We start from the raw sequence: 18371 nt of genomic DNA, 5'->3' as shown, positions 1-18371 counted from the left end.
CAGTTTTCCCATCTAGTTTTGTGTGTTTCCTAGTTTTTCTTTCATTTTGTTCTCATTTGTTTTGTGTTGTCTTCATTTAATTGTTGAAGTCATTTTTTCATGTTATGCAGAATTTGATTAATTTTTATTGCCACTTTTTATGAGGTTTTCTGGTTTGGAAAAACAAAATTTTCAATGATGCATTGAGGTGATAACTCAGCACTTTCCCTCTGAGCCACTCTCACCTCTGTGCAACATAAGTCTTAGTCTGGGCCATGGCTTGATGAAAAGAAATACATCAAAAGGAATACACATACAGCGAAATGTAATTATGAAATCAAGGTTGCCAGGCAAGCAAAATCTAACCCAAAGGGTTTCTTTCACCTCTATAGAACAAAAAATAAAGAAAGAATAGGACCAATTAAAAACGATGAAAATGTCATGATAGAATCGAAGGAAAAAGTGAGTGAGGAGTTTAACAATTATTTTCTATCGGTGTTTACTAATGAGAGGTTAGATAAAGTACCTGACTGCACTCCGATTTACAGAGGGGATGAAGAAAGTAGTCTATCTAATATCAGCATTAGTAAAGAAGAAGTAGTCAAGTAGATTGAAAGACTTAAAGCTACAAAATCTCCGGGTCCAGACAAAATTTTTCCAAGAATGCTTAAGGAGTGTAAATTTGAAATCTGCGACCAGTTAACTGAAATATTCAATAAATCGGTAGACACTGGTTTTGTGCCAACTGCGTGGATGCAGGCAAACGTTGTTCCTATTTTTAAGAAGGGAGATAGATCGTCTATATGCAACTACAGGCCAATCAGTTTGACATCGGTTATAGGAAAAATGCTTGAATCGATAATAGTAAATAGACTCAGAGAACACATCGAAGGGCATAATTTAATTCGTGATTCACAGCATGGTTTCTCCAAGGGTAAGTCATGTGTGACTAATCTTCTATCCTTTTACGCTAAAGTATATAAGGCGTCAGATAACAATAAAAATTACAATGTTATTTACCTTTAGCAAAGCGTTCGACAAGATGCCACACCAGAGACTACTAAATAAAATCAAAGCCCATGGCATAGGAGGAAAAGTGTTAGAATGGATTAGAGCTTGGATTAGTAACAGAAAACAGCGGGTCAGCATAAATGGAATAAAATCTAAGTGAGGCAATGTTATTAGCAGGGTCCCCCAGGGCTCGGTTTTGGGTCCCTTGTTGTTCATTATGTACATAAATGACTTAGACGATGGGATAAATAGTGAAGTTAGTAAGTTTGTGGACAACACTAAAATAGGATGCCTAATTAGGTCAGGAGATGACACAGATTCTGCAGGATGATCTTAATAAATTGTTAACATGGTCGGTGAAATGGCAAATGAACTTCAATATCTCTAAGTGTAGCGTGTTAAACGTAGGGCTACACAACCCTGAAAATGGATACAGCTTAGATAACATGTTTTTAGAAAAATCTGAGTGCGAGAGGGACTTGGGAGTTCTGGTAAGTCCGGACCTTAAAACCAGGAAGCAGTGCATTAGCACCAGAAATAAAGCTAACAGAGCATTAGGTTTCATTGCTAGGACAGTAACGAATAGAAGTGCAGAGGTAATTATTAAACTCTATGTAGTGATAGACCCATCCTTGACTATGCGGTAAAGTTTTGGTCTCCGTCCTACAGAATGGACATAAATTCACTAGAATCAGTACAGAGAAGAATGACCAAAACGATACATGGACTCGGAAATTTGCCTTACGAAGAGAGGCTTAGGCACCTAAATTTACACTCTCTGGAAAGACGCAGAGTGCGGGGTGATCTAATAGAGGTGTTCAAGTGGATCAAAGGCTATAACAAGGGTGATGCAAACAAGGTCATCATAATAAAACAACAGGGCAGGACTTGCAGTAATGGGTATAAACTGGACAAATTTAGATTTAAGAAGGAAATAGGCAAGAATTGGTTTACTAATAGGGTGGTCGATGAATGGAATAAACTTAGTAACCATGTAGTAAGCACTGAAACTATCAGTTTTAAAAAACAATTAGACAACTTTATGGATGGGGATGACAGGTGGTGATGGATACGGAGCTGCCTACTGTAGGCCTTATGGTCCCTTGCAGTCTCCTTTATTCTTATGTTCTTATCAAAGGGCCTAGATGTGGTGATAAGAAATGAATTGAAAAAAGTATAAGCAAATGTTATATGCAAATACCAGTTGTTTTTTTGTTTTTTTTCACTGGACCTGCCAACATTGAAAGATCAAAAAGAAAGAAGTTACTTGATTACAGTGTTCAGGTCACTGAAGGTTATAAACTACATTGACAGAAGAGATCTTTTGATTAAGGATGCATGAATATTTGGAATAGTTTTGAAAGCAATATAGCTCATGCTTAAACAATACATGAAATAAAGTATGAATATTATTTGGAAAAATAAGGATATAGCCTAAATTGGAACCATATATGAATTTGAAGCTAGATGTAAAAATTGGAGAGTAAGAGACAGAACCCACAAGCAGTGCCTTTCCTATGTACTACAGTTAGGTAAGTACACACACACGTCGGTCGAAGTACAGCGAAGTTTGGAACTCCAGGAAAATTTCAAATTTCATCGATCTCAACAACAAGGGAGGACCTTTGTTGTATTAGTATGGAAGGGAGAAAGCTCATGGTGTAGTGGGAAGGTGAAAAAAAAAAGGAGAAAGGAAGGGATTACTGAGGAAAATGGAAGGAAATGAGGAAGGAGACGAACGCTCCCCCCCCCCCTGGATGTCCGAAGAAATGTCACCAAGAGGGCTGCAGACGATGCAGGTGAAGTAAAAAATATCAGTAAAGGCACTAAGATCAGAAATATAAATAAAAACAACACAATAGAAAGTGGAGATAATAATTTCCATGGATTTAATGAGGGAGGGGATGCCAACCTCCCCCGATTAGCAAGTCTAGAGGAAAAACTAGAGAAAATGATCGAACACTGGGAGGTTAGGTTCAGCCAACTTACATGAATTATGCAAAGAGTTGATAAATTGGAAGAACTAAAGAAGGAGAACCAAAACCTAACTAAAGAAATAGAATTAAAAAGACAGTTCAAAGATGAGAATGAGGAATTGAATAAGAATAAAGAGTCCATAGCAAAAGAAGCACAGGGAGAAAAGTCCAAGAGAACAACAAAATTGTATTTAGAGATATAGTGACACAACAGATGAAAGAACAAACTAAGGACACAGTTATTAAAGTGATGAGAGAGAAGGAGAATATAGTAAGAGACTTAGCAGACAAAAAGAAATGTATAATTATATTAGGGATGGAAGAGAAGCATAATCCAAATAGGACTACAAGAGTAAAAGAGAAGGAAAAAGTAAACAAAATATTAGAAGTAGTTCAAGAGGATGAACAAGAAACAGGGAAAGAAAATGAAGAAATATATAGAATAGTGAAATACAATACAGATAAGACAAGACCAATTAAGGTTAAATTCAGGTCACAAACGACAGCAGAGAATATCTTAGCAAAACAGAGAAACTAGCAAACAGTGATCAATATAAACAGGCATGGATAAAAAGAGAAATGAATAAAGAGGAAAGAGAGGATGAAAAAACAAAAAGACTTGAAGCTAAGAAAAAAAAAACAAGAAAAGAACAGAGTCAGACAAAGAAATTCTATTAGTAGTGTATATGAAAGTGAGGAAATGGTTCATAACAGAGAAAAATGGAAGGGAAACAGAAAATACAATGGAAGTAGCAGAAAATTAAAAGTGTCTTACACAAAGATAGATGCCTTAATAATAGGCTTGAACGAACTGAATGATTACCTGAAGGAAAAAGGACCAGACATAATGGGAATTGTAGAGACAAAATTGAAAGGTCCACTACCACCCAACAGTGTAGGACATGGTGCATATAATTATTGGATTAGAAACAGAGAAGTAAAACAAGGGGGTGGAGTTATGTTCCTGACTAAGAATGATATAAATGTGAGGAATGTCACATATGGAAAGAATAGAGTAGAGATGATTATGATGGAAGTGGAGGACAGGGATGGGAAGAGCAGGAAGATTGTAGTAAATTATGTGCCTCCTAAAATGGCTTCATTGGAAGAGAGAGAACACAAAAATATGTTAGAAGACACAAGGATAACACTAAATAAGTTAATGGAAGATGGAGGAAGAATAGTTTATAATCGGTGACTTTGATTGTAAAGAAATCTGCTGGGAAGAGATGACAGTGAAGAGTGGAGACGACCTATGGGGAAATGTACTACTTGATATGATTATAGAACATACAATGACGTAATGGATACAAGAGAATACTAGGTATAGAAATGAGGAAGAACCATCAAGACTGGACCTAATGATCACATCAGAACCCGAAATAGTGGACAAGATTGAATATAAGACACCAATAAGTAAAAGTGACCACATATTGGTTGAACTGGAAAAAAACGAACAATATAGAAAGGGAAGATTGATGTATGGAAAAACAAATTTTGATAAAATAAGATAATTCTTTCAAAAAGCAGACTGGGAAAGGATACACAAGGAGGAAGCAACACTAGAAGAGAAATGGAATATTTTGACAAAAATTTATAGAGGAAAAGTAGGGGAGAATGGGGCAACTTGAACATAGGGGCACATTGAATCATTGGATTTTTCAGGAATAGCTTGTCTCCCAACCAACAGATGTCTCTTATGTACAACTCTCTTCAGAATTCTTACTCAAGCACCAGTTGAGTGGCAGCCTTCATTGAGGAAGTATGTGCTGGTGGGCCTTTCTTTGAAATTTGACCTACTTTGTAAATCTGTTGAGGTAAGTACCAAACCTTCTAACACTCTCCACATAGCTGATAATTATGATCAAATTATTCAAATGAGTTATGTGATAAGTGAAGTTAATTAAGGAATGCTAAACAAATTTGAATACAACTTTGCCATTCTGTGGGGTACTTTGAACCGTTAAATTAGGGGTACATTTGAACATGGTTCAATGTACCCCATGATACTGTCAATGTACCCCACAGCATTGTAATTGATTTATTTTTTAAATATACTGTTATTATTATTATCATTTTCATTATTATTATTATTATTATTGTTTATAGGTAATGTAGTTGTTGTACACACTGACTATAAAGATAAAAAAATTGTAAGTGGTAATATTTAACAATCTAATAGGCTTGATGTTCATTACATTTCATGAGATGGTGCGAAAGTACCAGTCAAAAACTGATCGAGCAAGAGCTGATGGGAACTTAATGGAAAGAGCTGTTGATGAAGTTGTCAAAGGAAAGTCCATCAGGGAAGTTAGTCGTTTGCTGGATGTAAACCGGATTACATTATCAAGATATGTTAAGAAATTCCAAGCAGGTCAAGCTAAAAAAACAAAAGACTATGCTCCTAAGTACAATACCAGACAGGTTGGTTGACTGCCTTATACATGTTATAATTGAATTTAAAGTCATTGCTTTCCCATCTTACATTGTATTGTAAGAAAATAACCACATTAGTAAGTGGTCTAGTGGAATTATTGTTGCTTTACCCTTTTGGTACTATTATGGCAACTGACTTAGAGGTAGACCTCCTAAAATGTGGAAAAATAGTGTAAATGAATCTTTGGAAAATTTAGGGCTGGATGAAAAGCAGACAAAACTGAAGGTATTGGACAAGAATGAATGGAGAATGATTGATAGCAGTTAGTGACAATTCTATTCATTATTTTCTTGGACCTGGTGCTAAGGGGGACTTGAGAATTGTTTTTTATATGTTATATTGGATCTTTTTATGTCCTATGGGTACTATTATTATTATTAATTTGAGTTGTGTTTCTGTTTTAGGTATTTACTGAAGAAGAAGAAGATGGACTTGCTGAATATATTGTGACTTGCTCCCAGTTGTTGCATGGCCTTGGCTTGACAGCAGTAAGACGACTTGCATTTGATTATGCAATGAAGAAAGATAAAACTTGCCCAGATTCTTGGAAACATAACTGTATGGCAGGAAAGGACTGGATGGCTGGATTCATGAAACGTCATTGCAAGATCACCCTTCATTTACCAGAATCAACCAGTGTGGCAAGTGTGCAAGCTTTCAACAAGCAATCTGTGGGGGAATTCTTTGATATATGGACCAAAACTCAGGCTGAGAAGATGTTTGGACCAGAATCTGTGTACAACCTTGATGAAACAGGGATCACTACTGTGCAGAATGTTCCAAAAATTTTAGCTACTCGAGAGCAAAAGCAAATTGGACAAACTGCAGCAGCAGAGAGAGGGACGCTCATTACTGTATGCTGCTGTGTGAATGCAGTAGGAAGAAGCCTACCTCCTGCTATGATATTCCCCAGAGTGCACTTCAAGGATTTCATGACTAAAGGATCTCCTACAGGAACCTTAGGTCTGGCAACTCAGAGTGAGTGGATGAACAGTGATCTATTTCCTCTTGTATTACAGCATTTCATCAAACATATGGGGTGCTCAACTGAGAAGCCTGCCGTTCTTTTCATGGATAATCATGAAAGTCACTTGAGTCTTGAAGTTATGGAAATGGCAAGGAAGCATGGGCTATCCATCATAACTTTCCCCCCTCACACTTCACACAAGTTACAGCCATTGGATGTATCCGTCTATGGTCCATTAAAAACACATTACAAACAAGCTGTTAATGACTGGAACCTAAGTAGCCCAGGAAAACGGATAACAATCTATGACTTACCAGAGTGCTTTACCAAGGCTTATCATCGAGCTCTCTCAGTGGAGAACATTTTGGCTGGATTTAAGAAAACTGGTATATGGCCCATAGACACACAAATCTTTTCTGATAATGATTTCCTCGCTGCATCTGTGTTCATGAGTAGGCCTAACATAGATAATGTTGTCAACAATGGTGGAGATGTAGTAAATCCTCAAGGTGACTTAAATCTTCCTTCAACTTCAACAGCTTCTACGATGAGCACTAACAAAGACTCCTGTCAAGAAGAGGGGCTGGACCATCAGACCAGTTTTGAAGAGTGGACTGATTTGCGAAAACCATCCAATCAATCTTCAAACCAAGCTTCCAAAAGGAAAATTGCAGGGGCCAAAAAAATTACTAGCACCCCAGAGAAAAATCTTGCACTGATGAAAATGGAAGAGAAGTTACAAAAGTTACGAAAAACACAGAAAAGATTAGTTGTTGAGGATGAAAGTTCAGATGAAGAAGTGGAAAACACATCTATTCATGGGGAATCAAGTGAATATGAAGAGGATTTTGCTGCTGATCAGACAGAAGAACAATCAAGTAAGGACCCAGAGGATGGAGACTATGTTCTTATCAAATTCAAACTTGAAAATTCAAAGAATAAATGGGTATTTTATGTTGGCCAGATAAAAGAAAGGATTAAAGATGATGAAGAAACATGTTATGTTGTTGATTTTTACAGACAATCTAGTAACTGGCCTGGAAGGTTTGTCAAACCAGCTAGTGAGGACAGAGCAAAAGTCATGAAAAATGATATAGTTATGTGCCTGCCCAAACCTATCACTACTGGTGGTACCAAATGTGTGCAGTTAATGTTGAAGTTTCCTCTAAACTTGGAGGAATATAAATGTCATTAATTTTTTAAGAATAATTTCTTGAAGATTTAGTGTTCTTAGCACTTACAATTTTGTGGTATGGCTAGTCCAGTGAGGTAGGCTAATGCTGCTTACATTATGAGTCATTCATACCAAGGAGAGTAATAGCTTTTATTTTTTATACTTACCTTCTACATTTACCCCTTCGATATGATGACGCCTGCATAGGCGTCATGAGGAGCAAGTGGGTATGCGAGGATGCCGATGTTGGCATCTTGATTATATATATTGTAGTTGTACCTGCGTGACCCCCATACTCTGTAAACTGGCTTCATCACATTTTCTATGGTTATCAAAATTCACAGGTGAAAGAGAACGAGCAATACAGCGTTAACTTTATTTTTTATAATGCAAGTATTATGACGCAACATCACACGTCAGGCAGCTAATGCTGCCCGCGAGATTTTGGCCCGGAGTGAAGGGGTTAAATATGGAATGTAGGATTACAATAAAAAATCTACATATTTTTTTTATACATTAAAATTTTGTGATATGGCTGGTCCAGTGAGGTAGGCTAATGCTGCTTACATTATGAGTCATTCATACCAAGGAGAGTATGCCTATGTTCCAAGACAAAAAACAAGAAAAAGGATATGTAAAGTGTTGGTACAACAAAAGATGCAGGGAGTTAAAAAACAAAAGGGATAAAGCTTGGATAAAATGGAATAAAGACAAAAGACCTGAAAAATGGAAAATATATATTAGTTATAGAAATGAATATGTACAAGTGTGTAGAGAAGAAAAGAGAAAATATGAAAAAGACATCATAGTAAAATGTAAAGATCAACCAAAACTATTTTACAGGTTTGTAAACAACAAACTGAAAAACAAACAAGAATTAGAGAAACTATGACAAGAAGGAGTTGATACAAAGAGGAAATAGAAATGGCAGAAATTATGAAAAAGCATTTTAAATCGGTGTTACGAGGGAGAACATACAACCTAGAGATATCTAGTGGGAGGAGAAAGTTCCCCCTATGAAAGAGATAGAAATAACAAGGAATGAAATAATGAATCACTTGAGTAAACTCAATGTCAGAAAATCGCATGGACCAGATGAAATGGCAAACTGGATTTTGAGAGAATGCAGGAATGAACTAACAGACAAAATACATAGTCTAATAAGCAGTTCATTGAAAGAAGGAAAAGTTCCAGGAGATTGGAAAAGAGCAAATATAGTACCAATATATAAAGGGGGAAACAAGGAAGACCCTACAAACTATAGACCAGTCTCTCTTACAAGTAGGATAGCTAAAATTTGTGAAAGAATGATCAAAATTAGATGGGTAAGGCATTTGGAAAAAATGTACTAAATCCAAGGCAATTTGGATTTAGACAAGGATGATCATGCGTCACAAACTTAATGTGTTTCTATTCAAGGCTAATAGATGTAATACAAGAAAGATGGATGGGTTGATTGTGCATTTCTAGATCTGAAAAAAGCTTTTGATAAGGTGCCACAGAAGAAATTGCTAAAGAAATTAGAAACTGCAGTAGGAATACAGGGCAAACTGCTGAAGTGGATGGAAGACTTCTTGCATGAAAGAAAAATGAGAGTGGTGATAAGAGACAAACACTCTAATTGGGATGATGTGATTAGTGGAGTTCCACAAGAAATAGTTCTGGCCCCAATAATGTTTGCTATATATATTAATGATATGGATAAAGGAATTGAAAGTTATATGAGCTTTGCAAGCGATGCAAAATTGTTGAAAAAAGTGAACACTGTAGAAGATTGTGAGTCGCTACAGAGTGATCTCAATAAAGTATGGGAATGAAGTAGGAAGTGGAAGATGGAATTCAATATCAAGAAGCATAGTATAATGGAATTTGGAAGAAGCAAAAAAAGAATAGTGGGATCATAGAAATTGGGAGGGGAAGAAATTAAAAAAGTAGAAAATGAGTAGGACCTGGGAGTCATTATTATGAAAAATATGTCCCCTGAGAAACATAAACAAAATTTTTGGAGAAAATTATCATTTGATAAGAACAATCAAAGTGGCATTTACATACATAGACGAAGAAATGGTGAAGAAAATAGTAGTCACTTTGATAAGACCCAGTACAAAAAATATGTATAACAAAGCTTGAAAAAATACAAAGAGCAATTATGAAATTGGCACCAACACTCTCAGAACTATCATAAGAGAAGAGGCTGGCAAAACTTGAACTACAAACATTGGAGCAAAGAAGAGAGAGAGGAGACTTGATAACTATTTATGGAATCATGAAAGGCATAGAAATTATTGATAGAGATGATCTAATAAAATGGGATGGTAAAGATACAAGAGGACAGGGAAAGAAAATCAAGAAAGATAATTATAGAGACGTGAAAAAGAACAGCTTTCCCCACAGGATAACAGATGTTCTGAACAAGTTAGATGAAAATGTGGTGTGCAAAAATGATACACAAATTTAAAAACAGGCTAGATAAAACAAGATATGAAGATGGGACACCACAAGCATAGCTCCCCTTCCCGTAAAATACAACTAGGTAAATCCAGATGAAGATTTAATTACAAAAGCAAAGGAGAGACACTTGGAGTGATGATGGAAAAGTTGTCACCATAAGAACATAATGGAGACTGCAAGAGACCATAAGGCCTACACTAGGAAGTTCTATGTCCATTACCACCTGTCATACCCCATCCATAAAGTTGTCTAACTGTTTCTTAAAACAACCGATAGTTTCAGCACTCACTACATGGTTATTAAGTCTATTCCATATGTTGACCACTGTATTAGTAAACTAATTCTTGTGTATTTCCTTCTTAAACCTAAATTTGTCCAATTTAAATCCATTACTGTGAGTCCTGTCTTGTTGTCTTAATATAATGACCTTGTTTGCATCACCCTTATTAACCCCTTCGATACAATGACGCCTACGTAGGCGTCATGAGGAGCAAGTGGGTACGCGAGGATGCCGATGTCGGCGTCTTGATTATATATATTGTAGTTGTACCTGCATGACCCCCATACTCTGTAAACTGGCTTCATCATATTTTCTATGGTTATCAAACTTCACTGGTGAAAGAGAACAAGCAATACAGCGGTAACTTTATTTTTTATAATGCAAGTATTATGACACAACATCATACATCTGGCAGCTAATCCTGCCCGCGAGGCCCGGAGTGAAGGGGTTAAAACCTTTGATCCACTTGAACACCTCTATTAAACATCCCACACTTTGCATCTTTCCTAAGCCTCTCTTCATAAGGTCAATTTCTGAGCCCATGTATCATTTTGGTCATTCTCCTCTGTACTAATTCTAATGAATTGATGTCCATTCTATAAGACAGAGACCAAAACTGTACTACATAGTCAAGGATGGGTCTAACTAATGCTTGATAGAATTTGATAATTACCTCTGCACTTCTATTTGTAACTGACCTAGCAATGAAACTTAATGCTTTGTTAGCTTTATTCTTGGTGCTAATGCACTGTTTCCTGGATTTAAGGTCAGGACTCGCTAGAACTCTGAAGTGTCTCTTGCACTCAGTTTTCTCTAAAAACGTGTTATCTAAGCTATATCTGATTTCAGGGTTCTGTAGCCCTGCGTTTAACATGATGCATTCTGAGATGTTGAAGTTCATTTGCCATTTCACCAACCATGTGAACAATTTATTAAGATCATCCTGCAGAATTTCGGCATTGTCTCCTGATGTAATTAGGCATCCTATTTTAGTGTTGTCTGCAAACTTGCTAACATCATTGTCCAGGTTGTTTATGAATACCATGAACAATAAGGGACCCATTACTCACCCTGAGAGTCACCATACCATCAACCTGTAAACACCTGACCTGACAGCCCTGGTGCTTGGCCTTCAAGCCAAAAATTTCATAAATCAAAACCATTAACCTGATACAGAATATAGAATTGTGATATATTAAGACTAATTCAATATAAGGGAAAAGGCTTGGGGAAATGAAAGCTGTTAGATATTTTTCTACATATGAAATATGTCTTGCTACATTACCTTTGACCCAAGGCACTAGGCAAGATGCAGGGATGACCCATCATCCAGGAGGAACCATGATAAGGAGGGAGATGGGTGAATGGGAGTGGAGTATGTGGGGATGGATTGGGTGGAAGTGGATTTTATGCCATTGTTTTTTGGCTACCTCCCTTGTTAGGGGGAAAAAGCCATCAGTATTCATATGTATGAAATATTTTTGTACATGTATTTACTTTTTCATTTTCAGTGAAAGAGGAGTGTGACTCAGATAATAATGACAGTAGTACCATTGCTAATGAAAATGACTTGGCTGGACTTATGAAAGAGGAAGAAAATTTTGAGGAGGAACTTACTATAAAGGAGGAACCTCTAGATGATAGAGAAATAGATATCAGAACTATTAGAAAAAGGAAAAAAAGAAAACTGAATTCATCTATAGGTAGAAGTGAACCTAAACAGAAGGTAAGTCAGATTTATTTAACCTTTTGGTAAGCCTTTAGTCACTACATGCCATGTTAAGGCACATGGTTAAGGATATAGAAAGTAGAAAAGAAATGGTATGACAAGTTTGATATACAGAAAAATTAAGAAATTTTTAATTTCATGGCTGACAGTGTTTCTACCCTTGGGGACAATATTATGCCAAAGAGTTGGAATTATAGAGGTAGTAATGGAGAGACTGTAACTGAAAGGAGAGCTAGGTTAACCCATGCCAGGAGGCGCATAGCTATACCCAAAGCCATCACTTTTGCCCCATGCACTTCTTGGACTGTTGGAGCAGGTAACAACCCCTGCTGGGAACCAGGGAGGTGCGGGATTCGAACCCATAACTAAGCAAATGTGATACCTGCATGCTTCCAATTACACCACCATCACATACAGTGAAATTGAAAAATTATCAGTAAAGTGGCATAACATGTTTGATAAGGGGGGGGGAATATGACCTGCACATGGTCTCCATTTGGAGACTGAGAAATTTTGCAAATACTGTATACCATTGAAGTATGATGTATATATGAGAGGTGATTGAAAAGTTGCGAGCCTAACCATGAAGTAGACTGAATAATTTTATAGAAATTAGGTTGGCATGATTAGCAACTCAGTTGATCCCCACATGACAAATTCCATTGTATACTGTTGTGGAGTTTGTGAGTTTGACTTGTAGCAACATCCTCTTCATTCACCACATCTCATGCCATCAAACTACCTTTTGTTTCCTACACATGAAGAAACCTCTCCCATAGCTGTATATTTGCTGATGATAGTGAGACAGAAGCTATCACATAAGTTTTGAAGAAGTTTTCAGTAATTTTTTTTCAAAGATCTGGAAGTTCTAGAAAAGCATTACAAGAAACATGTCTATGAACAGTCTTATGTTTACAAATATACAAGGTGTGTTTTTAAAGTAAGTACTTTTTTGAAAATCCGCCGTTGTGGCACTGCAATTGGCACGTGGTGCATGCACATTGTGTACCACTATCTCTTGGCTAGCCACTGCCGCCATTATGGAATCATCTGACCGTGTTTGTGAGTATTTGAAATGCCTTCTCCAATTGAGAATGCCGCCAACTGTGAAATACACACTGTGATTCGTTTTCTTACTGCTAAAGGCGTGAAAGTAGCTGAAATTCATTGTCAGATCAGTGAAGTGTATGGAGAAAACATTATGAGTGATGGGATGGTGCGGAAATGGGCAAGAACTTTTATAGATGGCTGTACAAATGTGCATGATGAGGAACGAAGTGGACGCCCTTCACTCATTACTGATGGTTTGGTGCAAAAAGTTGATGAAAAAGTGAAAGAAAACAGACGCTTTGCGATTTCGTCATTATCTGATCATGTAGGGATGTGACGTTGTCCATATTGCATATATGCACTTATGCGGCATATTTTTCAAGAGCATATTATATGCACCTGTGCATATATGCTAACCAACAAAAAAGCATATATTCATTAAAACGACATAAAATATGCACATGTGCATATATGACACCTGATAAATATTCACATGTTGGACACTGTTGAAACTTGAACATATTTAAAACTAACAGGATGCTGTAGGATTTTTAAGTCATGGCTAAATGATTTACATGTACAAATTTAGGTTATTTTAAAACAATGAAATTGTCTTTAAATTTCTATGGTTTGTTATTGGAACACAGGAAACAGGATGTCGATTGTTAGATTAGCTTAGTCACTTCTTTTATGGCTTAGGTGTTGGTAGGTACACTAAGTAGTACTACAGTGTGATCTGTGCAACAATGCCAAAGGAAAAACCTAACAACACCGTTCTTAAGTTTGTTGAGGAGCATGAAGACTTTGAAATAGAAGATGGAGTTTTGTTTTGCATATATTGTAAAAAGCAGGTATGTTGCGTAATTGAATCTTGCTATATTCTACTTAAACTTCCAACGTGATGTCAGGTATAGATAGAATGCTTGAATATAATATAAAAACTTCAAAATTTTGTTAAATATTTCAACATAAATATTGGTTCACTAGTAAGCTATTCTAACTGGTCATTCGATTTTTTTAGGTATCAAGTTCGAGAACATTTCTCATTAAGCAACATCTGAAAACTGCGGGACATATTGCTAAGAAAAAATTGCAGCAGTCAAGAGAGTCTCAACTTGAAGATCCGAGTCTAATCACAACAGATGCAAGTCAAAGTAGTACTATGAAACACCCAAGTACCAATGAAACTACTATCTCCAACGACCAACCAAGTACCAGTAAATGCACTGGTGTCCCAGATGACCAGTTAGGCTCTACTGAATTAGTTACTAGCCATTCAAACCCACCTATTTCTCGCAAAAAATCCTTCAATGAAGAGTTGTGCAATATGTTCGTATCTGCAGATATTCCTTTGCACAAGTTAAACAATCCAATTGTAAAAAAGTTTCTTGCTAAACACTCCGGTAATGTGATACCAGACCAAACTACAATGAGAAAATATTATTTGTCGGAAATATATCGTGAAAAAATCAGTGCTTTAAGGAGAAAGGTGTCCACTCACAAGATATGGGTATCTGTGGACGAAACTACAGATGTTGAACAGCGGTACATTGCTTGCTTCGTATTCGGAATTTTAGGAGAAGAGTCTGAGCGCGACAAATGTTACTTAGCAAACATCGCCATATTAAGTTCAGTTAATCATGCGAGCATAGCAGGATTCTTCAACGATTCTCTTCAGGTGTTATGGCCAAGTCAAATAAAATACGAAAACGTACTCTTGGTGTGCACAGATGCCGCACCATACATGATAAAATCAATGAATGGGTTGCAAGTCCTTTTCCCCAAAATGATTCATATAACTTGCTTAGCACATGGATTACACAGGGTGGCAGAACTGGTAAGATTCAGCTATGCTGAAGTGAACAGACTGATATCTGCCTCCAAAAGTATATTCGTTAAAGCTCCGTTGAGGGTAGAGAAATTTAAGAAACTTGCTCCAAACACGCCGCTACCTCCTACGCCAATAATAACAAGATGGGGCACATGGATCCAAGCTGTCCAATATTATGCCAAACATTTCGAAGAAATATGCCAGGTCTTCATGTCCTTTGATGGCGAAGATTCTCGTAGTGTGAAAGAGTGTCAGGATCTTCTGCAGAACGTACAGTTAAAAACAGGTTTGGTCTTCATAAGTTCTACATTCTCTATAATAACTTCTACAATTGCAAAGTTGGAAACTAGGGGACTCCCTATTTCTACTGTTTTCCAACTGATGGATTCTGTGGAACAAACTTTAAAGAACACCTCCGACCAAAGCTACCACCAAAAGTTGACCAGCATTCTAACAAAAAACAAAGGTTATGAAAGGTTAAGGAAAATTAATGTTATAATGTCCGGACAGCCCATTGAAGGACTAGAGGAGTTTATAAGTGGCCTTGCTCCATCGGATATATCTTGCTACCAATTTGCACCTTTAGTCTCATGTGATGTAGAACGAGTGTTTTCCCAGTACAAAACTATACTAGCTGACAACAGAAGGAGATTCACTTTTGAAAACCTCAAATACCACGTAATTATTAAGTGTAATCCTAATGTATAATTTTTGTAAGGTAGCAGATCTAAATAGTAGATGTTTGTTATTGAAATGCTCTTATTGAATTTCTAATAATTATTTTCTAAATGTGTATGTTGGGAATTGTACAAATATTGAAGCTGTCCTGTTTAATTCTGTTGTATTTTGTTTTCAATGTTTTCATATTTTTTTAAAAAGCAAAGCTTTATCAAGTTTATTTTATCCCATATATCGTATAAGCAAACTATACTAAAAAAATATCAGGCATATAAAATGCTAATATGCATTTCTGTTAAGCATATATGCCAGTGACGTTTTTGCATATTTTATGCAGCATATAAATTTGAAGAACAAAAATCGTCATATAATATGCTGCATATCGCAAAAGCATATATGCATCTATGCAGCATATTTTATGCTGCATATTGTCACATCCCTACTGAGTGATCAGTTTCCTGAAGTGTCAAGAAGCGGGGTTTATGAAATTGTGACAGAATACTTAAACTATCAAAAGTAAGGTAATCATTTTACTTCATGACAATGCCTGTCCACATGCAGCCAATCAAACTCAAGATGTGATCAGATTATTTGCTGGGAACAACTTGATCACCCTCCATACAGCCCCGATCTAGCACCCAGTGACTACCACATCTTCATGCATTTGAAGAAGCATCCAGGTGGTGAATGCCACAATGACAAGGAAGATGTCAAAACGGCCGTGTTGCAGTGGTTCTCTAATCAGGCGGCAGATTTCTACAAGGATGTTATTCAAAAGCTGGTTGCACGATATGATAAATGCCTTAATAGTGTTGGAAATTATGTTGAAAAGTAGATTACACTACAGGTTTTCGTGTAAAAATAAAATTGTTACAAAAAGTCTACTTGTTTCATTTTTATTTCAAAACTGTACATACTTAAAAAACCACACCTTGTGTGTATATATATACATATATATATACATATATATATATATACATATACATATATATATATATACATATACATACATACACACTCCTCCCTCCCTCTTTCTTCTTGGCTCCTCCTGGATGACAGGTCATCCCTGTATCTCACCCCTTGCCCTGGGTCAGAAGTAATGCAGCAAGACACAACACATCCACAGCAAGGCCACTTCATTTAATCAGCTATCCCCTTCTGCATCCCCTCCTGCAGAAAAAATGTATATATATACACTTTCTCCATGTTCACAAAAATTATGGGCGACATCAGTTCTCTCATCTGTAAATCAAAGAGAAGTTTAGGCAATGAAATTGTCATGTGGGGTTCAGTCAAGTTGCTAATCATGCCAACCAGTTTCCATAAAATTATTCAGTTTCCTTCATGGTCAGGCTCACAACTTTTCATTCATCCCACATGTTACCTACCAAACTCCAAAGCACTCCACACAGCAAAGTACTTTACCAAATACAGGTATGAGTAGCTCATTTTAACATGGAAAAGAGAGCAAATAAAGAAATATAGTAAATGAAAATTATATGTAAAGGTCACAGAAAATTTCTGGCAATGAAAAGTTGATAATTTTCTTTAGAGGTAATATACATTTTCAAACATAATTATTTTTGTTATTATTGTTGTTGTTGTTTCCAATGTATTGTGTGCTCTGTTTACATATTATTGACACCATTCACTTGACACCTGTGTGCCAACCTATCCAAGTGCAGTTGGATTATAAACCTCTGGCAGTAATGAGAAAGGCATTGCAATCATTGAATTAGAAGAAAAAATAAATAACACCATATACAATAATAACTATTAAAAATGCAATGTACACCAACTTATAAATATAAAATATTAATTATGCTACAGTTCAATAAAAAACATTAAACATCTACATATATTTACATACATAACCTCTGGCAAGAAGGAGAGGGAAAGAGAGAGTGATTGTCAAATTAGATAAAAAGAAATAAAAGCATTATGTATACTACATTTTCTATATTATTATTTTATACAGATAATAAAAATATAGGAAATGCAATATATGCTAATTTATAAAGACAATATGAAAAATTATACTAAAATGCCTTTAAATGCAATGTAAAGTGGCCTGCTGCACTCAAATTGTATTTTTAGACACCCTGGACTATGTTAAAGGTAGATTACAGGCTAACTAGGTTAAATTATTAAAAAAAAAACTAGAATAAAGTTGCAGTGTTGATTTCTCTTAAAAAATTGCTAATGTAACAATAAGGTTTGGCTCAATTATTACAGAAGAGATAACACATCTACAAAGGATTTTGTTTTGTATTCATCAATGATGTTACAGTACTACATAATTCACAAAATCATACTTCAAAATATTTCTGCATTCTTATTTGTTATTCTACATTCATTTTGACTGAAAATACCATAGAAATGGAAAGAATTACAATATAAAAGCTAAGATTACACCAGGTTGACTTAAGATGATCTAAGACACCTCCCCAGGACATAAACTTTGTCATCAACCAAAGTGTACTTAGCGACACTGTGCTTTCATAGGTATTATGTTCAGACTTAAGTGTAACAAAAAAAGAAAATATCCAAAGTACACTTGGGAATACTTAGTGTTTTTTTAGGTACTATCCCAGGGCCTGATGGCTAGCATCCAAGAATTTTGAAGGAGAATAGAAATTGAATTAAAATAACATTAGAAATTACCTTTAAAAAATCATGACTGTGGATGTACCAAGAAAATAGTAATAAGTAAATATTACTTCTGTATTCAGAAATGGTGATAACTGATAAGCATATACCACAGAATTATAGATCAATAAGCATAACCTTGATCTTAGGAAAAATAAT

General features: G+C 36.0%; 1 protein-coding gene across 6 annotated transcripts in view; it reads left to right on the top strand.

Moving 5' to 3' along the window:
- Positions 1 to 18371, top strand: part of LOC143021873 (uncharacterized) — a 59312-nt gene that overhangs the window by 5222 nt on the left and 35719 nt on the right. For 3 of the 6 annotated variants that reach the window (XM_076179661.1, XM_076179657.1, XM_076179658.1), the window contains exons 3-7: positions 4684 to 4783; positions 5175 to 5390; positions 5808 to 7248; positions 11787 to 12001; positions 14076 to 16447. In XM_076179661.1, coding sequence (XP_076035776.1) covers positions 5175 to 5390; positions 5808 to 7248; positions 11787 to 12001; positions 14076 to 15593 — 3390 coding nt within the window. In that variant the 5' untranslated portion in view covers positions 4684 to 4783 and the 3' untranslated portion in view covers positions 15594 to 16447. Of the gene's footprint in view, positions 1 to 4683; positions 4784 to 5174; positions 5391 to 5807; positions 7249 to 11786; positions 12002 to 14075; positions 16448 to 18371 lie in introns of those variants that run through there. The other 3 variants (XM_076179664.1, XM_076179663.1, XM_076179662.1) reach the window with 1 other exon arrangement.

The sequence above is a fragment of the Oratosquilla oratoria genome, chromosome 43 (genome assembly GCF_046742065.1).
Source record: "Oratosquilla oratoria isolate Oo_2021 chromosome 43, ASM4674206v1, whole genome shotgun sequence".
NCBI classification, from domain to species: Eukaryota; Metazoa; Arthropoda; class Malacostraca; order Stomatopoda; family Squillidae; genus Oratosquilla; species Oratosquilla oratoria.
This window is presented reverse-complemented; position numbering and strand designations above follow the sequence as displayed.